Source organism: Vulpes vulpes, chromosome 4 (assembly GCF_048418805.1).
Source record: "Vulpes vulpes isolate BD-2025 chromosome 4, VulVul3, whole genome shotgun sequence".
NCBI lineage: Eukaryota > Metazoa > Chordata > Mammalia > Carnivora > Canidae > Vulpes > Vulpes vulpes.
In genome coordinates this window covers 18,466,067-18,486,001 of record NC_132783.1, presented here as the reverse complement: position 1 = coordinate 18,486,001, position 19,935 = coordinate 18,466,067, and the positions used below count along the sequence as shown (strand labels likewise).

The 19,935-nt window shown below is 38.9% G+C and overlaps 1 protein-coding gene across 4 annotated transcripts in view; it reads right to left on the bottom strand.

Annotated features, from left to right (window-relative positions):
• Positions 1–19,935, bottom strand: part of TRPC3 (transient receptor potential cation channel subfamily C member 3) — a 64,263-nt gene that overhangs the window by 33,433 nt on the left and 10,895 nt on the right. For all 4 annotated transcript variants that reach the window (XM_072755324.1, XM_072755322.1, XM_072755321.1 and 1 more), the window contains exons 2-3: positions 12,208–12,979; positions 5,501–5,689 (exon numbers count right to left, since the gene is read on the bottom strand). In XM_072755324.1, the coding sequence (XP_072611425.1) occupies positions 5,501–5,689; positions 12,208–12,979 (961 nt within the window). The remainder of the gene's footprint in view (positions 1–5,500; positions 5,690–12,207; positions 12,980–19,935) is intronic.

The window sequence follows — 19,935 nt, the reverse complement described above, 5'->3', positions numbered from 1 at the left end:
TCAGGGTCATTCACAAATCAACTATGAGTGCCAATATATTTTTTAAGTGTGTTTAGCAACATAAAAATCAAGGTATCACTATCTTCTGAAAAACAGTAAAAAATAACAATGAACCTGTTAGGAAGTACTTGTGTTTTTGCCAGGCACTGTGTTAGGCATTTGGTAGAATAAGGTGAAAATGGAAGCATCAATGTGTATTAAGTGATAAGCAGTCCCTGCTCTAGGACACAGTAGGCTCTCAATAAATGTGAAAAAAAATGGAGGGACACCTGGGTGACTCAGCGAGTTAAGCATCTGAGTCTTGATTTAGGCTCAAGCCATGATGTCAGGGTTGTCCTGGGATGCAGCCCCACTGGGCTCTGCACTCGGTGTGGAGTCGGCTTGAGATTCTTTCTCTCTCCCTCAGTCCCTCACCCACCCAGGCTTGCTCACTCACTCTCTCTCTCTCTTAAATAAATCTTTTTTTTTTTTTTAAATGGAGACAGTCTCCTTATGCTTGCCAAGGTAAATAATCAACATTTATAATAGTATTAATTTGAATGTTGGTCTGAATGTCTTGCTGTTTGAAGGATCTGCATTTGTGAGAAGCTTGACAGATGCAAATAAAAAGTAGTCCTGTGACTCCAGCTGGCTTAGTTTAGACTGGGGAATGGTGCATTCAGAGAAATCTATAGATGGAGTAGACAATGCCATCAAATCAGATTACCACTTGGGATGTTAACATGCACTTTTTTTATAGGCCAAGGTTTCTGCAAGACAGAAAATCCCGATGAAGTTAAGAAACTGGTGGACATGGGTCCACATAGAATTGATGGATTAATTTCGCTTTTGTAAGTGTCCAGCCTTTCTTTCTTAGGTTTTAAACTCTTGAGGACAGAAATATTAATGTTGTGGTATGGCTCCATCTTCTTGCTCCTCCTCCTCCAGGTAATCTTCAAATTTGAAGGTGTACTTTTGATGGAAATCAGTGCTTTCCATATGCATTATATAATGATCTTCAACCCACTATGACTTGTACAATACAGTGTAAACACTTAAAATGTTAAATATTAGTCCAAATTGTGAGGTTTGCATTTCACTTGTTGTATTTTAACAAGTTAACAGCCCAGTTTTCCACATTCGATAGTCTATCAATTTCTTAGTATCTTTTATCTTTGTCAAGGACTTTCGTAGAATAGACACAGCTTACTAGAAGCTGGTAAAGCTCTCATTACTTCTATGGGGGAGAAGGGATTAATGTTCATCCTCAAGTCACAGAGAAGACAGAGGAACAGACAGAATTAAAACTCAGAGCTTTGGGGGAGAAGTATTATTCTAAGTGGAAAATAATTGATGTTTTTGCCTAACAGTTAATATTTTGCACTCAAAAAATCAAATTTCATCTTTCACCCTATTCCATTTTTTTTCTGTAGAGTTACATGGGTAATTCTACAAACAGTAATAAAATTTACTATCCTTCCAGTTTTATTATTTATCTTAGAGACTCCTCAGAAATGATTCTGGGATAATCTGAAACATCCACTCCCTGATAGAGAACACATTATTGTTTGTTTCTTACCAATAGCATAAGATTGCTCATTTCATCAACAGCATTGAGAATATTTTTTGTTCTTTAAAAATTTGAGAAACAGGAAATGGTATTTGCATACTAGGATGCATTTATTTTAGTACTAAAGGATTTGAAAATTTTAAATATGTTTGTTAGCCACCTGAATTTTCTGTGAGTTGCCTATTCAAGCCTTTGGCTTATTTTTCTACAGGACTCTAGAAACTTTTCTTAAAATTTGAGGATGCCTGGGTGGCCCAGTCAGTTAAGTGTCTGCCTTTGGCTCAGGTCATGATCCCAGGGTCCTGAGATGAGCCTGAGTAGGGAGCCTGCTTCTCCTTCTCCCTCTGCCTGCTGCTCCCTCTGCATGTGCCTGCTCTAGCACTTTTGCACGTGCTCTCTCTGTCAAATATATTTATATATATATATATATATATATATATATATATATATATATATATAATATATATATATATATCTTTTAAAATTTTTCTTTGAACTCTTTGGATATTAAGAATATCAATCCTTTGTGTGTTAGAATTGAGAAATTATATCTTTCTCACTTTGCCCTTCACTTTTTTATGATCTGTGTACAGAGGTTTTAAGTTGCATGTGGTCAGATTATTTACATTTTTACTTTGTTATTACTTTGACTACTTCTATATTAGAAAGTCCTTTCTCATATAAACATTAAATTCGTATTCAAATCATGGTGCCTGGGTGGATCAGTTAGGCTCTGACTCTTGATTTTAGCTCAGGTCATGATCTCAAGGTTGTGAGATGGAGCCCCACATCGGGCTCCATGTTGAGCGTGGAGCTTGCTTAGGATTCTTTCTCCCTCCCTCTTCCTCACTCTCTGACCCTCCCCCATGTGTATATACCAGCACTCTCTCATTCCTCTAAAAAAAAAAAAAAAAAGAAAGAAAAGAAAGAAAAAGAAAAACATGTTCAGATCTCTCCTATTCAGGTCTTTTAGATTTTCATTTTCTTCACTAACTGCCACTGAGCTCTGTAAGGCCTGGTTAGAACTCCTGGTTGATTCCAAGGGAAGACCTGAGCTATGGGTACTATAAGGCCGTAGTCTCAGAACCACAGCTGGAGGTATATTTCGGGCACATAGCAGAAGAAACTTTGAGTCTTCTGTGGGAAATGGCTTACTCTTACATAAAGCTGGTTTCCTTGGTGGAATTATGAGTTGATTTGAATAAATATGTTTATTATCAGGAGGAAAAAAATTCCATAACATACATTTTGAAATCCCAATGCCTTGCATGTAGGCCTTAGACTACCTCAGTGCCACAGTGGGTAGGGTTCACACGTCACTGTAACCCAAGAAGCGATTTCACTTCAGGACTAGAAATGAGATGAAGGGAAAGGAAGTACCAGAAGGGATGGGGCATTTTTCCTCCTTGCTAGATGGAGACATGTAAGTGTTGAGTGAAGAACGAAGGAAGTCTTTGGGGCTTTTTTTGGGCATTCTAAGAAGAAAGTTTTTATATACATTAACTGAGTGAAGCTTCCAAAGCAACTACTTTAACTAATATCCTTTTACAGCATTAAACAAACCCAGAAATACTTGCAAAGCCCTAAATCGCCTTTCAGTTTCATATATGTTTTTTTGTTGTTTCCTGATAGTTTGTTGACTGGTAGCAAATTTATTATTAATGACACCTCACACATTGTAAACTATACATCAATTTATTTAAAATTAACATGCCAGGAAGACATTCACTGTCTCAAGACACTTTGGTTAACAGAAGCACAACTATGGATGAGCTGTCTCTGCTAATATGACACTTTCAAAGTAATGATAAAGTACCAGTGACAACTGAAATCAATTCTCTCCTCTCAGGTGCCAAAGAAAAGAGATGTGTATTACAAGATCTGTGAATAAATGTCCAGACAGCTTTCTAAAAATGGTTTAATATGAATCTTATTCAAAATTATCTTTCCTTCAATATAGCAAAAACTCAGCTAGCAAGAATGCTCTAGAGAAAGACAAATACCATAGGATTTCACTCATATGTGGAATTTAAGAAACAAACAATCAAGCACAGGGAAAAAGAAAGAGAGAGGGAGGCTAACCAAGAAACACTCTTTATTAGAGAGAACACACTGATGGTGACCAGAGGGGAGATGGGTAAATTGAGGGGGGGAATGGATTAAACAGGTGATGGAGGATTAAGGAGTGCACTTGCTGTGATGAGCACTTGGTGTTGTATGGAAGTGGTTAATCACTAAATTGTACACCTGAACTAATATTGCACTATATGTTAACTGGAATTTAAAATAAAAATTTAAATTAAAAAAAGAATGCTCTGAGAGGAAGGCAGTTGAGCCAATTTGCTTTTAACTGATAATTCCTTGAAAAGTTATTTTACATCAGTAGTTACTAAGAATCTTCACATTTCCCTGTCTTATTAAGTTGAGGGGAGATCTGTGATTAATAGTTGGCTAAAACCCTGTGAACACTGTATGTGCAAGTTCTCTACATTGTGGTAGAATTTGTGTATGTGTGTGTGTGCGTACACACACACATGCATACAAGGAGAGAAAAGGAAAGAGAGGAAGTTTTTCTCAGGCTCACTTGCTGCGAGGATGCCCACACTTGCCTCAGTTTCATGGTTCTCCTAATGATTTTGTGTGTCTCCTCATATCCCTTACTTAATTCCTTTATGCTTCAATTGTCTAGAGTCTATCACTGGGGCTTGGAGCCAGCACAGTGAACATGAAACCTGTGTTTGATGACTAAAAGCTGAACTTGTTTAAGAGTCATTCGGAAAATGAATTTTCATAATGTAGAAATGTTATCAGCTCATCCACGTTGAACAATCACCATGTACTATAGCTGTGTTAATTACTTTGCATGCATTAGCTCTTATAACCTTCAAACAACTGAAAAAGCAGTTGCCTTTGTGGTCACTACTTTACTACCTGAGCAGACGGAGGCGTGACCTGGTTGGGTGACTTGCCTGTGGTCACACAGGGAATATATGATTAACTCAGGACTTGAACCCCTGCAGACTGGCTCAGGGCTGCCCTCTTAAGCACCATGCAGGGAGAAGAGGAAACTCAGCTATACGGAGATTAACCAGTTCATGAAACTAGATCTGTTCCTGATAACAGTTTACTTCCTAGTGATTTATCAGTTTCTCTTAGAGTACAAAAAACAAAAAACAAAACAAAAAAAAACAAAAACAAAAACAAAAAAAACAACAAAAAAATACCCATCAGTTATCTAATGTATAAAAGCTGCTAGATTATAAATAACTGAGATTTTTATTATAGTAAAACATAACTACAGTTTTCATGAATTATTTAAAAGCCCCATACAAGCAGCAAATACATACACTTAATAGTTTATCTGCAATAAACGGAGTAAAAAGTAATCATAAATTTTATTTCTGGTATTCACAGCTCTGTTACCTCAGACATATTATTTAAGCTTGGCAAACTGCAGTTCCCTGTAAAATAGAAATGTCATCATCTATTTAGCCTATTTTATAGGTGAAACAGATAATAACATAGAGTTGTCACAAGGATTAATGAGACAGTTATAATAGTGACTTACAAAAATATATAAAAATAACATTTTATTATTTTTAATTGCATTGTAATAAGCAGTTCACAAATTCTTTTGCATATCTTAATCCACTGAGATCGCACTTAGATATAAGAGTTTCCTCCTTTTATGTGAGGAAACTGAAGTTTAGAGAAGTTTAGAGAAGTTTTATGACTTATCCAAGGTCTCACAACAGACAAAAAGTGGAGGGGGTCACAGAAGATAGATATTTGACTCACAACTTCACCATATTTCACTTAATTTCTTTCACGGAGAAAAAAAAACTTTTATCAATAACATCTATATTATTTAAAAAATTTTCCTGGAATTATGGCAAAGTTGATATTACACGTTTATTCCACTATGCTGCTGGATAAAAACAGGTCACTCACCTTTTTTACTTCATACTTAATAGCGAGTTTGACACGACTCAGTGAAGCTTTATGCCTGTGTACCTCTAGAGGCTCTGCGGATTCCAAATCTCCATTCAGAATAGCTTCTACTTCTTCTGAATCTCGGCAAAGATCCAACACACCCACTACAAAGTCTTTGCATTGCATGGAGAGCTTCCGATAGTCATTCTAAGAACAAGAGGTTTAAAGTTTAATTCAAGGAGTTTGCTTTAATTCAATGGAAAGTATTTAGGCTTTTTGTGAATCACAAAAATTGTGGGTTAGGAAGCTTACTGTTGGATGCAAGGCTTGAGGAGTTAGATACAAGCAGGGTTAGGCCCCACTCACCCTTTGCCAGTATCTTTTGCAATCTGCCCACCTGTATGAGACAGCTCTGAAAATGGTATGGACATTTGTCACTGGTTTGTATTAAGAGCTAGTGGCTAAATGCTAATGCTGACAGACCAAAGGATCAAAAAGAGCTCTCTCTTATATAAACAATAGTTTCCTTAAGGCCAAAACAAAACCTTTCCGGCAGTGAAAATTTGTTGAAATGGTAATTTTTTTCTAAAGTGGCAATCTGACATAGAAGATTGACTATACATGAAAATAATTTATTTGGTTTATACTGTCCCTTGCCCTATTGGGGACATAGCTTCTCAAAATGTAGTCCCCAACCACCACGTCGGGCTCCCTGCATGGAGCCTGCTTTTCCCTCTGCCTGTGTCTCTGCCTCTCTCTCTCTCTCTCTCTCTCTCTCTCTCTGTGTGTCTCTCATGAATAAATAAAATCTAAAAAAAAAAAAAACGTAGTCCCCAAACCAGCAGCATCAACAGTACCTAGACATGTATTAGAAATGTAAATTCTCAGACCCCATCTCAGCGGTTCTTATTTAGAAACTAAAGATAGGGCTCAGCAGTCTGTGTATATGCACTTTCCATGTGTTTTTGATACACATTTATGTTTGAGAATGATTGGTTTATAGTGAATGTAAAGAGATGGACGGGTACCCACAGAGAGGAGGTATTTTTCCTTGTTTGTCTGAAGGGCACGTTATCATGTCCTGCAGAGCTGGAAGGAGAAAAATGTCTGATTATATGTAATTGAATTCTCATGGGTTGCAGAATATCAATACCTGAGAGAAAATTTCCAGGCCACTGGAACTAACACCTTGCTAAAAATAATCTGTGAATCTTTAATTTCATTAGCATATTTATATAGTGCCATGGACTGGTTTAAGGAAGTCACTTGGCAGCACTCCCTATTACCTTCTGAATGGAGTTCTATTTCTAGCTTTGGTTCCAGTCAAGGTATCAATAACCATCCCTTGGGAAACTCTCTTACTTTCAGAAACCCCAGTTCCATTTCTATGGCTTTCACTAAAATTTTAGCCCATTAAGAAAATTAACCAGATGATATTCTAATTTGGCACACTTGGGGAAAATAGAATTCCCCATTTCAATGTCCTGAGGTAAGTACTACTTACCACAGAAGAATTTCTAGGCTTTCAAAAATCCTACTTGAAAAAAAAAAAAAAAAGACATGAAGAATTTGAATGTTTTCCCTTAAATAAAGAATTGATTTGATGGGGGAAAAAAATCACATCACAGACTAAAATAAAGAAAAACTATTTAAAGGCTACACAGACTAGAATAGTTTCCATTTCAGACATCAGAAATTCAGATAAGGAACAGTTACAGTTAATCCTTTTCCCCTCATAAGAGAATAGATAAAATGAATAAAAACTTCAATCTTTGGTTTCAAGTTTGGTACTATGCAACTGACAAAATTAATAAAATGTTCAGTCTCTGGCTTCTATGCAGAGTGTCAGTTAAATATCCATCTGCCTTCCATTCCTGAAAGACTAATGAAATATTTTATTATAGCATCCAGAAGAATTAAATTCATGTCTGTTTCCATATAAAGCTCTCCTTTTAATACAATTTTTTTAGATGAAATTTCCTCATGCTATTCCTCAGTTCAGACTGTTCTATAAGATTTGGTGCAACATAGGATGACCATTTCTCCATTGATCAGAAAAAAGAGAGACTATTTCAATGCTTGAATAGTAGCGACCTCTGCAGTAACACCTAAATAACTCTATGATTCAAGAAATCATAATCAGTAAATTGTCTCATCTTAAAGAAAGCTGTGTGGTTTGTTCACACCCTCAGAAACATCAATCAAGAAACAAAAACTGGTAGTCATACAAGTTACAAAAACAACACTTTATCTTCGTAACACTGTAAATATTTCTTGCTGAAAGAAGACTGTTGCCCCAGTGCAGAAAATAATCAGAGGTGGAGATAATGGCAATTTCTTTTATTGTGGTCATGGGATGCCACTTTACCAATATATGTGGTACTTTCAGGGAAAGAAGGAGAGCACCAGCTAAAGACAGCCTTTTCTTGGCTGCAAAAGTCTGCATTGCACCATGAAACAACCATATTAGTTCTCTCATAAAGCCTTGCCTTATGTTACTTCACAACCTAGGCCATTTGTCTGGTCTGCATTTTCTAGTAATTTTCTCTTAGTTTTGCTTAATCATCTTCATCGTGCCATTCTTCCAATACCTTGGCTCTCCACAAAGTTACCAGAAGGACCTGCTACCTTCTTTATAGCGCAGGAACTCAAAACCCTGAAGACCTCTCAAGCCAGGGAACGAACAATGACACGGGGTCCTTGTCACAACCTGTCTACAGGTTGTAGCACACTTATTTTAATGTTGTTGGTTTGATTATCATTCTAATCCCTTTTTATCTTCATGAGAAAAATTGAAATTCAACTGTAAGCAGATCCTTTCCCTGATAACAAAAGGGGCAGGATAGTATAGTGGTTAAAAGCATAAATCTGAAGCCAGACTTCTTGGGTTCAAACACTGCTTCTACCACCTACTTACCATATGATCCTGTAGAATTTACTTAGCCTCTTGATGAGAATAAGCCTACCTAATATTACTGCTAGGAGGATTATATGCTCATAGTACACAACAAGTGCTACAGATATACCTCAATGATATCAGGTATGGCTCATTAGAATATCTGGGCCTGGGATCCAAGACACGTAAATCTAGGCTTAGCATATGAGTCCTTGGCTAATAGGTTTTGTTTTCTTATTTTTTTTTAATTTTTTTAATTTTATTTATTTATGATAGTCACAGAGAGAGAGAGAGAGAGAGAGAGAGAGAGGTAGAGACACAGGCAGAGGGAGAAGCAGGCTCCATGCACCGGGAGCCCGATGTGGGACTCGATCCCAGGTCTCCAGGATCGTGCCCCGGGCCAAAGGCAGGCGCTAAACCGTTGCGCCACCAGGGATCCCCTGTTTTCTTATTTTTAAAATAAGAGGTCTGTACAGCCAGATGACTCCTAGAGTATCTTCTCGCTTTATAAAATACCGTCTTGCTTTTGGATTATATATCTTTACCTCTTTCTGACAGCCCTACTGTAAGTTAAAATTGCTCTTCTAATTTAAAGAGAAGACTACTGAGACATAGGTAGGGTGAATGTTTCCCTCTTTTTTTCAAAAAAAAAAAAAGTGCATCATTGAGAATTAAGAAATTTCAATTTGCATTCTTGCAGCTTAATAAATGACTAGCTTTCTTGCCACTGACATTTGGAGGATTAGACCTAGAGTCCATCCTGTCCAATATTCTGTCTCTCAGAATAGCTTCAGACATCATTTGCACATCCAAACTCTTTCTTTAATAGCCTGTCACCAAGCTCTCCTCCATTAATTTATCTAAATCTATATCCTAGAATGTTCAACTTCTTGGGGTAATGACCTTCATATGTTTTCGGCACCATGCCTCTTGTGTTCTTCAAGGAACTTTGAAAACTGCATGCTGCGTGAGAACCTTCTCGGATACACCCAAATGATAGCTATTTGAGGGGGGTAAGCCTAAGATCCTACAGGCCACTGATAAGATAAAATAGGTACAGGTGTCTAAAAATGGGGAAAAAATCACCTCTTTTTCACTAGGGAACACATTATGTTTTCATTTCAAGGCTAGTATTTTGAGCTCACAGTCTCTATGGAAAGAATACAGTGAACACGTGGAATAGGGCAAATTAGGTTATCTGTTTGCCTCAGAAATGAGCTTCACTTCCACTGCCCTTTCCAAGCTCAGAGTCTCTGGGTCTATGTCATGAAAGCATTATTTTCTCCGTCTGTCTAAAGCCTTGACAGATGGACAGGAGTGTGGGACAAGAGGGCAAAGAGATGAAAGGAAGGCAGATATGAAAGGAATAATAAGGACAGGCAAGAACAGGAAAGAAAAGAAACATTTAGTCAGGGGAGAGAGACTTGTCCTTAGAGACTGTAACTTCTGAAGAACCATCTGTATTCAATTGGCTCAGAGAAGGTTATGCTACACAAGAGTCTCCTACATAGTTCAGAAAAAGGAACTGTGAGATTTAGATGATTTTTGCATATCCTTAGAATCGAAGGATTTGGAAAAAAAAAAAAGCTACTTGGTAGCTTTATGGACTCCCCCTTAAACTCAGTTATCTTTTCTTCTCTTTTGCCTCTTGTAGTATTTTCCCACATTTGAAAGATTATCGGAGGTGACTCTTCAAGTCAGGGTAAAGGAGATCCTAAGTATTATCAATACAGATTTAGCCAGCTTCAGGGGTAAACTACGAATAACAAATTCTTAAACAATTGCTTTGCTGACTTCTATGGGCAGAATTGCAAACATCACCATCTTTTGTAAATTATTAAAGCACAATGTTAGATAATATTTCCTTTTGTAGAATCTCTTGTACAGATTTTTAATATATATCAAGCAAAATGCAAAGAAACAAGGTTTGAATGACATTTGAAATAGTGGCAAATAAATTTAGAATGACATTTTTTATTACTATGCCAAAATAGTGATATTTAGAACTATTTGATCTCAATGCTTTTCTATTCTCTCTAAACAGAATTTGAAGTTTTCAATTTGCTCTGAGTTCTGTCTAAAAATATATAATTCCTTTTGAGTCCAGGGAAATATATCTTTTCAGATATCATATAATGAATCTCTTCAAAGAGAGTAAATATAAGGTAATGTTTGTTTTTTATTATTTTTCACATTTTCACAATAAATATGTGCAGCTTTTGTATCAGAAAAATATTTAATGGAATGAAAGAATTATACTAAGGCCAGATCTCTATTAGGACAAGATGAGGGTTGACGGATATCCAGGTGATCTGGTATGTATGGAAGGGGAAACAAAAAATATGCAAAAATTTCTACTTTTTTACTATTTTTTTAAAAGACCATTTTTAAAAAACAGGTTTAGGTTCACATAAAATTAGGAGTTTCCATATATGCGCTGCCCCCAAGACATGCGCAGCTTTCATCATCACCATCTCTCAGTGGTACATTTTTTACAATTGATGGACCTTCACTGAATCATCCAAAGTCCATCGTTCACATTAGGGTCCTCTCTTGGTGTTATACACCCTATAAGTTTGGATAAATGTATAATGGCATAGTATCATACAGAGTATTCTTACTGCCCTAAAATTCCTCTGTGCTCCACTGATTTATTCCTCCCTCCCCACTCACCCCTAGCAATACTGATTTTGTTACTGTCTCCACAGTTTTGCTTTTCCCAGAATGTTATGTATTTGGAATGATATAGTATGCAGCCTTTTCAGATTGGCTTCTTTCACTTAGTAATGTGTATTTAAGGTTCCTCCATCCCTTTCCATGGCTTACTAACTCATTTCCTTGTTTCATACCATTTTCTTGCAACCCCTTAATCTGAATTGCATTGCTAGTTGCATTTACGCAAATCTCAGTTAAGTATGAAAAACTGTAATAAGATCTGAAAGACAGAATAATCACTCTTTCTGTGATCTGACATCACAACACCAAAAAGCAGATTAACTCGGCATCTAGAAAATAATTTAAGGAATTGAGGTCTACAATAATCTTCTTATGTGGACAACAGGAGACAAGAACCTGCTGAAAAACAGTCTGGCTTTCACCAGAACCATGAAATCTCCTTTTGCCCCAGATTTAATAGATAGAACCATCCAAAACACACAAGAGGATGTAGCAATTGAATAAACTGACTAGAGATGATGTTCAGAAAAGAGTTCATTCGTTTTTTTAAAAATCCGCTAAAGCAAAAACACTTTGCTCTCCTGGTACTTCTGGGTTGACCTAATGTCTGTGGCTCACCACTCTGAATATACATTTGTGGATTTCAGGGAGAAGCATTTTTGTCATATTAATAAAATGACTTTAATTATATTTCATATTAGTTTCTTGACTTTCTGTCTAAAGGGATATACAGATGTTTGGGCTGATAAACAGGGCATACAAAACCAAATACCACGTCTGTGTCGTGTGCCACTATACCACTACTTACAGAAGAGGAAGAAGAATTTGGGAGGCAAAAAGTCACACCAAATCCCTGCTTTAAACAAAAGGTGGGGAGGGGGGTAGTCTTGCGTTCTACTTACTCCTCATCCACATAGAACAGTACCATAACTATAGCTCTCTGATCCGGTATATACCCAACCCCAAAGCGCATTTATCACACCACCATGCTGAGAGGGGGAAGCCGTCAGATCATTTCCGAACATTTCCAGTGCCTCGTGATTTTAAATCCACTGGACAAAACAGATTCCAGAGCAAACTTTGGAAGGCACCAGGCGGCAGCCGGGAAGTGGGTGAGCTTGCAAGGGTGGCCGGGGTGGAGCGAGGAGCTTACCTTGAACTCCTTCTCTATGTTGGCCAGCTTGGCCAGCTCGTTGCTGAGCTCCAGGGCGGTGAGCACGGGGTCCTCGCTGGACAAGGACAGGTAGGCCGGGCTGGCCAGCCCCTTGTAGGCATTGATCCTGGAGCGGGAGTGGCTGAAAGAGTCGTGCCTCTGCTTCTCCATGCAGTCTCCGCACTTGCAGAAATAGTCGTGCGGCCGCTCGATGCGCGCGCCCTTCATCAGCAGCATGTGTACCACCTCGTACTTCTGGCAGTGCGCCGCCAGGATGATGGGGGTGATGTCGGGCGAGAAGCGCGTGCCGTCCTCGTCGTAGGCGTAGAAGTCGTCGTCCTGCAGCTCCTGCTCGCAGGGGCTCAGGGTCAGGCGCTTGCTGGCCGCGAAGCCGGGGTGGTTGAGGATGGCTTCCACGATGCGCACGTAGCCCTTGCTGATGGCCAGCAGCAGGGCGTCGCCGATCCGCGCCAGGTTCTCCTTCTTGAGCAGCAGCTCGGTCACCTCCAGGTGCTCGTTGCCCACGGCCAGCTGCAGCGCGTTCTGGCCCATGTAGTCCACGCAGTTGACGTTCAGCGTCTTGGACTCCTCCAGCATCTTGCGCACCACAGGGATGTTCCCATACTCTGCGGCGTCAAGGAAGCGCTCCTCCTCGGCCGTGAGGCTAGTGCCCCGGTCATTGAACATGAAAGCCGGGCCCCGGACGGCCTGGCGCCGGCCCTTCTCCCGCATCACCGTCTTGCGCCTCAGGGACGGGCTTCCCTCCATGGACCTAATGAGCAGCAATAGCAACAGCTGTAGACTGGTAGGGCCTCGCGCTTCCTCCCACGTATCCAGCCCTTTCCCAGTACACAGCACCTGCAGCCGACCTGCGACCTGCGGCCGGTGGGCAGCTGGGTCAGTTGCTAAGCAACGCACCTGAAATTTACACCTGTTACCTAATATGGGCTGCTTGAACCCGGAGAGGGGCTGGTAGCCCTACAGAACACGGGTTCCTGTGCAAAAGAAAATGGCATTCAGAAGAAACAATAATATAAACAATCCCCAGACATCCATGCCCCCCTTGTGGCCCTGGTAAAGATGGAACTCCCTGGACCTTGTACGAACAACAGTACTACTCTTAAAAGTCTTGAAAATAGAGGTCTGAAAGACAGCCTACAGAATGGGAGAAGCCATTTGCAAATGACCTATCATATAAAGGGCTAGTATCCAAGATCTATAAAGAACTTATTAAACTCAACACCAAAGAAACAAACAATCCAATCATGAAATGGGCAAAAGACATGAAGAGAAATCTCACAGAGGAAGACATGGACATGGCCAACATGCACATGAGAAAATGCTCCGCATCACTTGCCATCAGGGAAATACAAATCAAAACCACAATGAGATACCACCTCACACCAGTGAGAATGGGGAAAATTAACAAGGCAGGAAACAACAAATGCTGGAGAGGATGTGGAGAAAGGGAACCCTCTTGCACTGTTGGTGGGAATGTGAACTGGCGCAGCCACTCTGGAAAACTGTGTGGAGGTTCCTCAAAGAGTTAAAAATAGACCTGCCCTACGACCCAGCAATTGCACTGCTGGGGATTTACCCCAAAGATTCAGATGCAATGAAACGCCAGGACACCTGCACCCCGATGTTTCTAGCAGCAATGTCCACAATAGCCAAACTGTGGGAGGAGCCTCGGTGTCCATCGAAAGATGAATGGATAAAGAAGATGTGGTTTATGTATACAATGGAATATTCCTCAGCCATTAGAAACGACAAATACCCACCATTTGCTTCGATGTGGATGGACCTAGAGGGTATTATGTTGAGTGAAATAAGTCAATCTGAGAAGGACAAACATTATATGGTCTCATTCATTTGGGGGATACAAAAATTAGTGAAAGGGAATAAAGGGAAAGGAGAGAAAATGAGTGAAAATCTCAGTGAGGGTGACAATACATGAGAGCCACCTAACTCTGGGAAATGAAAAAGGGGTAGTGGAAGGGGAAGAGGGCAGGGGGTTGGGATGACTCGGTGATGGGCACCCAGGGGGCACCTGGCAGGATGAGGACTGGGTGTTATACAATATGTTGGCAAACTGAACTCCAATTAAAAAAATTAAAAAGAAAAAAAAAAAAGAAAATAGAGGTTTAGCAGGCTCTTGGTTCCAAAGCACTAGGGTTGAAGGCTAAAGAAAAAAAAATTTTCAAGCATTAGGCCAGAAGAATCCTCTCAAGTCACTGCATATTTTTAAATTAATTAATTAATTGACAGGGGCTGGGCGGGGGAAGGCTTAGGATTTAAGCCACGGATCATTCAGGATCTTACCTTTGTTATCTTTTTCTCTTAAGGGTATCTTATCCACCCCCATCCCCCTCAAAACAAGATTCATTTTGTTCAAGGACACAAGATTTAGCAATTATAAAATTAGAACATCTAAACTTATTTTGTTGAAAAAATAAATAAACTTATTTTGTTGAAAAATAACTGTGACTTTGAAATATGAGTTATTTAATTACCAATACTATATAATTGCCTCTTTGAAATAAAAGGATATAGTATGATTTATGGTCTAGAAATCAGGAATACCTGGGTGGTTCAGTCAGTTAAGCATCTGCCTTCGGCTCAGGTCATGGTCCTGGAGTCCTGGTATCGAGTCCCATGTCAGGCTCCCTGCTTGGCTGGGAACCTGCTTCTCCCTCTCCTCTCTGCTCAGCTTTCTGTTATTTCTGTTATCTCCCTCTCAAATAAATAAAATCCTTTAAAAAAAAAATCACCACTATTGGAGTACCGGGGTAGCTCAGTTAAGGATCTGCCTTTGGTTCAGGTCATGATCTAGGGTTGTGAAGCCAAGTCCAGAACCCCACATTGGGCTCCACACTGGGCGAAAAGACTGCTTAAGATTCTCTCTCTCTCTCTCTCTCTCTCTCTCTCTCTCTAAACCCCCCTGTAAAAAATAAAATCACTACTATTTTTTCATGAATAAAGCATTGGACACTAATTATATATCCATTACAATGTACTGAAATCCTAATACTAACCACATTCATTGAGGTTTAGCTGCATTATGAAACTGATGTCATTAATTGGTGTGTATAGTGATTCAGGTTCACATTTTAATTTCTGTGATGCTGAGTAAATTCACTTATTTGGACTTCCTTACCCCAGATGTAAAATGGAAATTTACCAAGTGCTCATGCGCACATGGACAAAAAGCTTTTTTAGAAGTACTGAGTCTTGGGATCTCTGGGTGGCTCAGCAGTTTAGCTCCTGCCTTCAGCCTGTGATCCTGGAGACCCGGGATCAAGTCCCACATCAGGCTCCCTGCATGGAGCCTGCTTCTCCCTCTGCCTGTATCTCTGCCTCTCTGTGTGTGTGTGTCTCATGAATAAATAAGTAAAATCTTAAAAAAAAAAAAAAAAGAAGTACTGAGTCTCTGAAAAAGGATGCTAAATAAACAATATAATTTTTAACACTGTGATTACTTTTTTTTTTAACATTGGAATTACTTTTACTATTTAAATGGCTATTATTATAAGTATACATCTACATCTTTACCCTTACCCAGTTCTAACATTCTTGTTGACTGAAATACTTAAGATAATTTCCTTTAAAATATCTGTGACTTTTTTTCTGTATGAGTTGCACCAAAAATACCTCTTTTCACATTACTAACTTTTGAAGTAAATAACAGTAAAAAGTTAAAAGTGAATGGCGGGGGTGAGGGAAGGAATGCTCTCCTTCTATAATATATATTCCAGAAATACCTTCCACCATTGATAAAACAGTATTCACAGAGTCAGGGGCTGAAAACTAGCTAGAGAAGACACTGTTCTCCCTGGGGATGTGGGAGAAGAATAAGTCAGAGGCAATTACCAGCCCCCACTCAATTCTCACCTCCACTGGGGCTTCAAACCAAGAAAGGAGTACAGAGGCACTGGCAGAGGTTTCCCATATGGAGACCAAGGGAACATGTCCAGGCAAACCTGGGTCTACAGAGGCGTTAACTAAAGAGGTCCAGAGAGGCATGTTAATTCCAAAGGCAACAGTACTAGACTGGCCCCTCATTCTAACTGCTCAACTAGTGTCAGGTGATCAACTTTTTAAAGGAAATAAATATAGCACTTATATGCATAAACATACCATTATATATGTACACATATGTATTACACACATATTTATGTATTTGTAGCAATTTCTAGAAAGCAGCATAAGAGGCTTTTTATTATAGTTATGCCTGGGCAGTGGAACTGAGGAGCCATAGGAGAAGGGAAGTTTTTGCTCTTCGGTTATACACTTTTGTTCATTTTGAATAGTTTTAACCACAGTTTGAATATTTTTATTAAAAATAAAATTCATCATCATGGGCATCTGGCTTAGTCAATTAAATGTCTGCCTTCAGCTCACGTCATGATCTCAGGGTCCTGGGATAGAGCCCTGCAAGGAGCCTGCTTCTCCCTCTCCCTCTGCCTCTGCCCCTTCCCATCCTCACTCAGTGCTCACACTCTCTCAAATAAATAATTAAAAATCTTTTTAAGATAAAAATAAATGAAAATAAAATTCATGTTTTTAATGTTTATTTTAATCCCTTATTTGAAAAATTTTAAATATAAGTGCTTATTGGCAATCAGTGCATTATAATCTTTCTGAAGCTAAATAAATGGTCTATTGGTAGGTATGGATGTGTGTTGTGTAGGGTAGCATGTAGAGTGAGTTTGTGGAATGTGTGGTGTGTGTGGGAGACAAGGAGGTGCAATGCTGGTTCAGGGGATGGTGTTGCATACGTATATATACTGTGTGTCTATGTGTGTCTATGTGTGTTGGTATGAGAATGATTTTTAGGTGAACAAGAACTGGGAAATAGCATTCAGTGAACTATGCAGACAAGAACTTTATTTCAAGACCAAACTCCATGACAGGGTTTTAAACAAATCTGGTAAATATTGTTATTGTAGTAGGTAGGTATGTTTCATTACTACTAATGGTACTGACTTTATTGGGTTAATATTTTTTACTATGAAGCTACAAACTGGAACTATTCAAATGGCTAGAATTTCCATATGGTATAAAAGTTGAATTTTGTGCTTACCAGTGATAATATATTGACATTTTCTATAACTGCAGAATGTATTTGCAGAGTATGTATGTCTGAAGAATTCCAATCTATACTCAGATACACTATCTTTAGGGAATACACTCATTATTAAAGTGTGACATCTTAATGGAAAGGGCTATTTATCTAATGATTGCTATCTACAACAAAAATCACTTATAAAAACTCCACCTTTTCTCTCAAAAGAGTATGATTTGAAAATACCAGTGTTATTTGAAATATGATTCTTTAAATAATCTTTCTTTGCATTTTTTAGTATTTTAAAGTTTTTTCTTAGTATTTCTTCCCCTTTCAGAACTAGTATCTCCATTTTGTGTATTTGAGCTGAAATGTGGGATTTTGGTACTATACAACACAAGTCACATGAGTCATTTTGATTTTGTCTTTAGAAGATTCTAACACTGAGTTAAGTGTGAAGTCAGATTTCTGAATTAGAACAAATTATACAGCTATTTCAAAATAAAAAAGCTGACCAAATGCTGCTTATCTTCATGGTGAATCCACATAAGAAGTGTTTTTTTAAAAAAAAAATTTCCTGGGGATGCCTGGGTGGCTCAGCATTTGAGTGTCTGCCTTTGGCTCAGGGTGTGATCCCAGAGTCCCGGGATCAAGTCCCACATCAGGATCCTTGCGTGGAGCCTACTTCTCTCTCTCTCTCTCTCTCTCTTTGTCTCTCATGAATAAATAAGTAAAATCTTTTTTTAAAAAAAAAATACACACAAAGCACTTATGCTGGGCATAGTAAGTTCTCAAATGTCAGCTATATTGTCTCCTAAGAATTATGCTGAATCAATGACCCCAGACTATGAGGCCTTTAATCACTTGTCATACTGGCCCTGCCAAAAGTAAAGTTGAAATAACACATGTGAGCAGTGCAGCCTAAGAGACAAGTAGCCTTCTATTCATTTAGGTTCCCTATGTTTTATTAGCATTTAAAATTTGATCTCCAGGAGGCAAGTCGCCTGAATCACAATAAAGAAGACACCTGCAGGGCAGCCCCAGTGGCGCAGCAGTTTAGCACCACCTGCAGCCTGGGGCATGATCCTGGAGACCTGAGATCGAGTCCCACGTTGGGCTCCCTGCATGGAGCCTGCTTGTGTCTCTCTCTGCCTGTGTCTCTGCCTCTCTCTCTCTCTCTGGGTCTCTATGAATAAATAAATAACATTTTTAAAAAAGAAGAAGACGCCTGCAAAATGCCTTCACCAGTGACTCTTTAATTTCATGCCCTTGCTTTTACCAAGAATTGATATTTTTAAAAGGTTACTATGTCTTTTTCAAAACTGTATTTAGAGGGTTAAAGAGGTTGTCTATTATTATATCCATTGTACCTTTTACATGTATTCAAGTACTAAAATTATTCTAGAACTGTGTATTAATATGCTTCTCTCCCTCCCCAGATGAGTTTGCTTCTTTTTTTTTTTTTTATTTATGATAGTCACAGAGAGAGAGAGAGAGAGAGAGGCAGAGACACAGGCAGAGGGAGAAGCAGGCTCCATGCACCGGGAGCCCGACGTGGGATTCAATCCCGGGTCTCCAGGATCACACCCTGGGCCAAAGGCAGGCGCCAAACCGCTGCGCCACCCAGGGATCCCGAGTTTGCTTCTTTTAACCTAGTAATACATAAACTATATAACCCTTGTCTTTTTTTTTTTCCCTAGGAAATTTTGCTTAGATCTAAAAGTACTTAGTTACCATCACTATTCTACTCCAGATTTCTGGTGTAGTCTTTTCCCACCACCTAAATGATTTCTCACATAGATTTAAAATCAATTATCCTATATTCCATGTACTCTAAATCTATTTTATGATTATATTAATTCTTTTTTAAAAAATAGAATATTAAAAAAATAGAATATTAATAAATATCCCCACATATGTGCACATATTCCTTGATGGTCAGGTAGTACTTTATTTTTCATTAGCCAGTGACCAATAGGGAAGAAGTACTCAATAAATATCCGTTCCATCGGGCTCCCAAATCTCTTCCCAGGCTCTATTCTCTCCCTTGACCTCGAATTCCACATGTACAATGATCTGTCCTCTGGACACTAAAAATGTCCCAACTCACCCTCTCCCTTAACAAGCACCCCTTTCTTATTCAGATTAAGCAATTTCAAGGTCATCTATGACTCACCATCTTGAGGCTCTCAGTCTCAAAGTTCTGAAGCTATTCCTTTGGAATATTTCTTGTACTGGAGCCTCCCTTCCAATTCTCATTGCCAGCAACATCTTCACAATCTTTAATCAACCATAGCTGGATTATTACAACAGCTTTCCAGCAGAGATGCCATGAAGGAAGGCCATAACACGCGTCTGTTTTTCACACACTATCATATTTAATTCCTATAACAATGTTATGAAGCAGGTCTTATTTCCCTTTCATAGATAAGAAAACTGAGATTAAAAACCAGCCCACTGTAGCATATACAGCAAAATGCAGATCTGGGTTTCAACTTGGGGTCTGAACTCCAAATTCTTTCCAGTGCCACAAGCTACTCCTAATTTTCTTCCTTCTATGCCACGGCCATCCCCAGCATCTTGCTTATGTTAAGCTCTGCTTCTACTGTCACACTTCTCTTAAATAGCAACAACAACCAAATTGAAATCCTCTGGTTGACTTT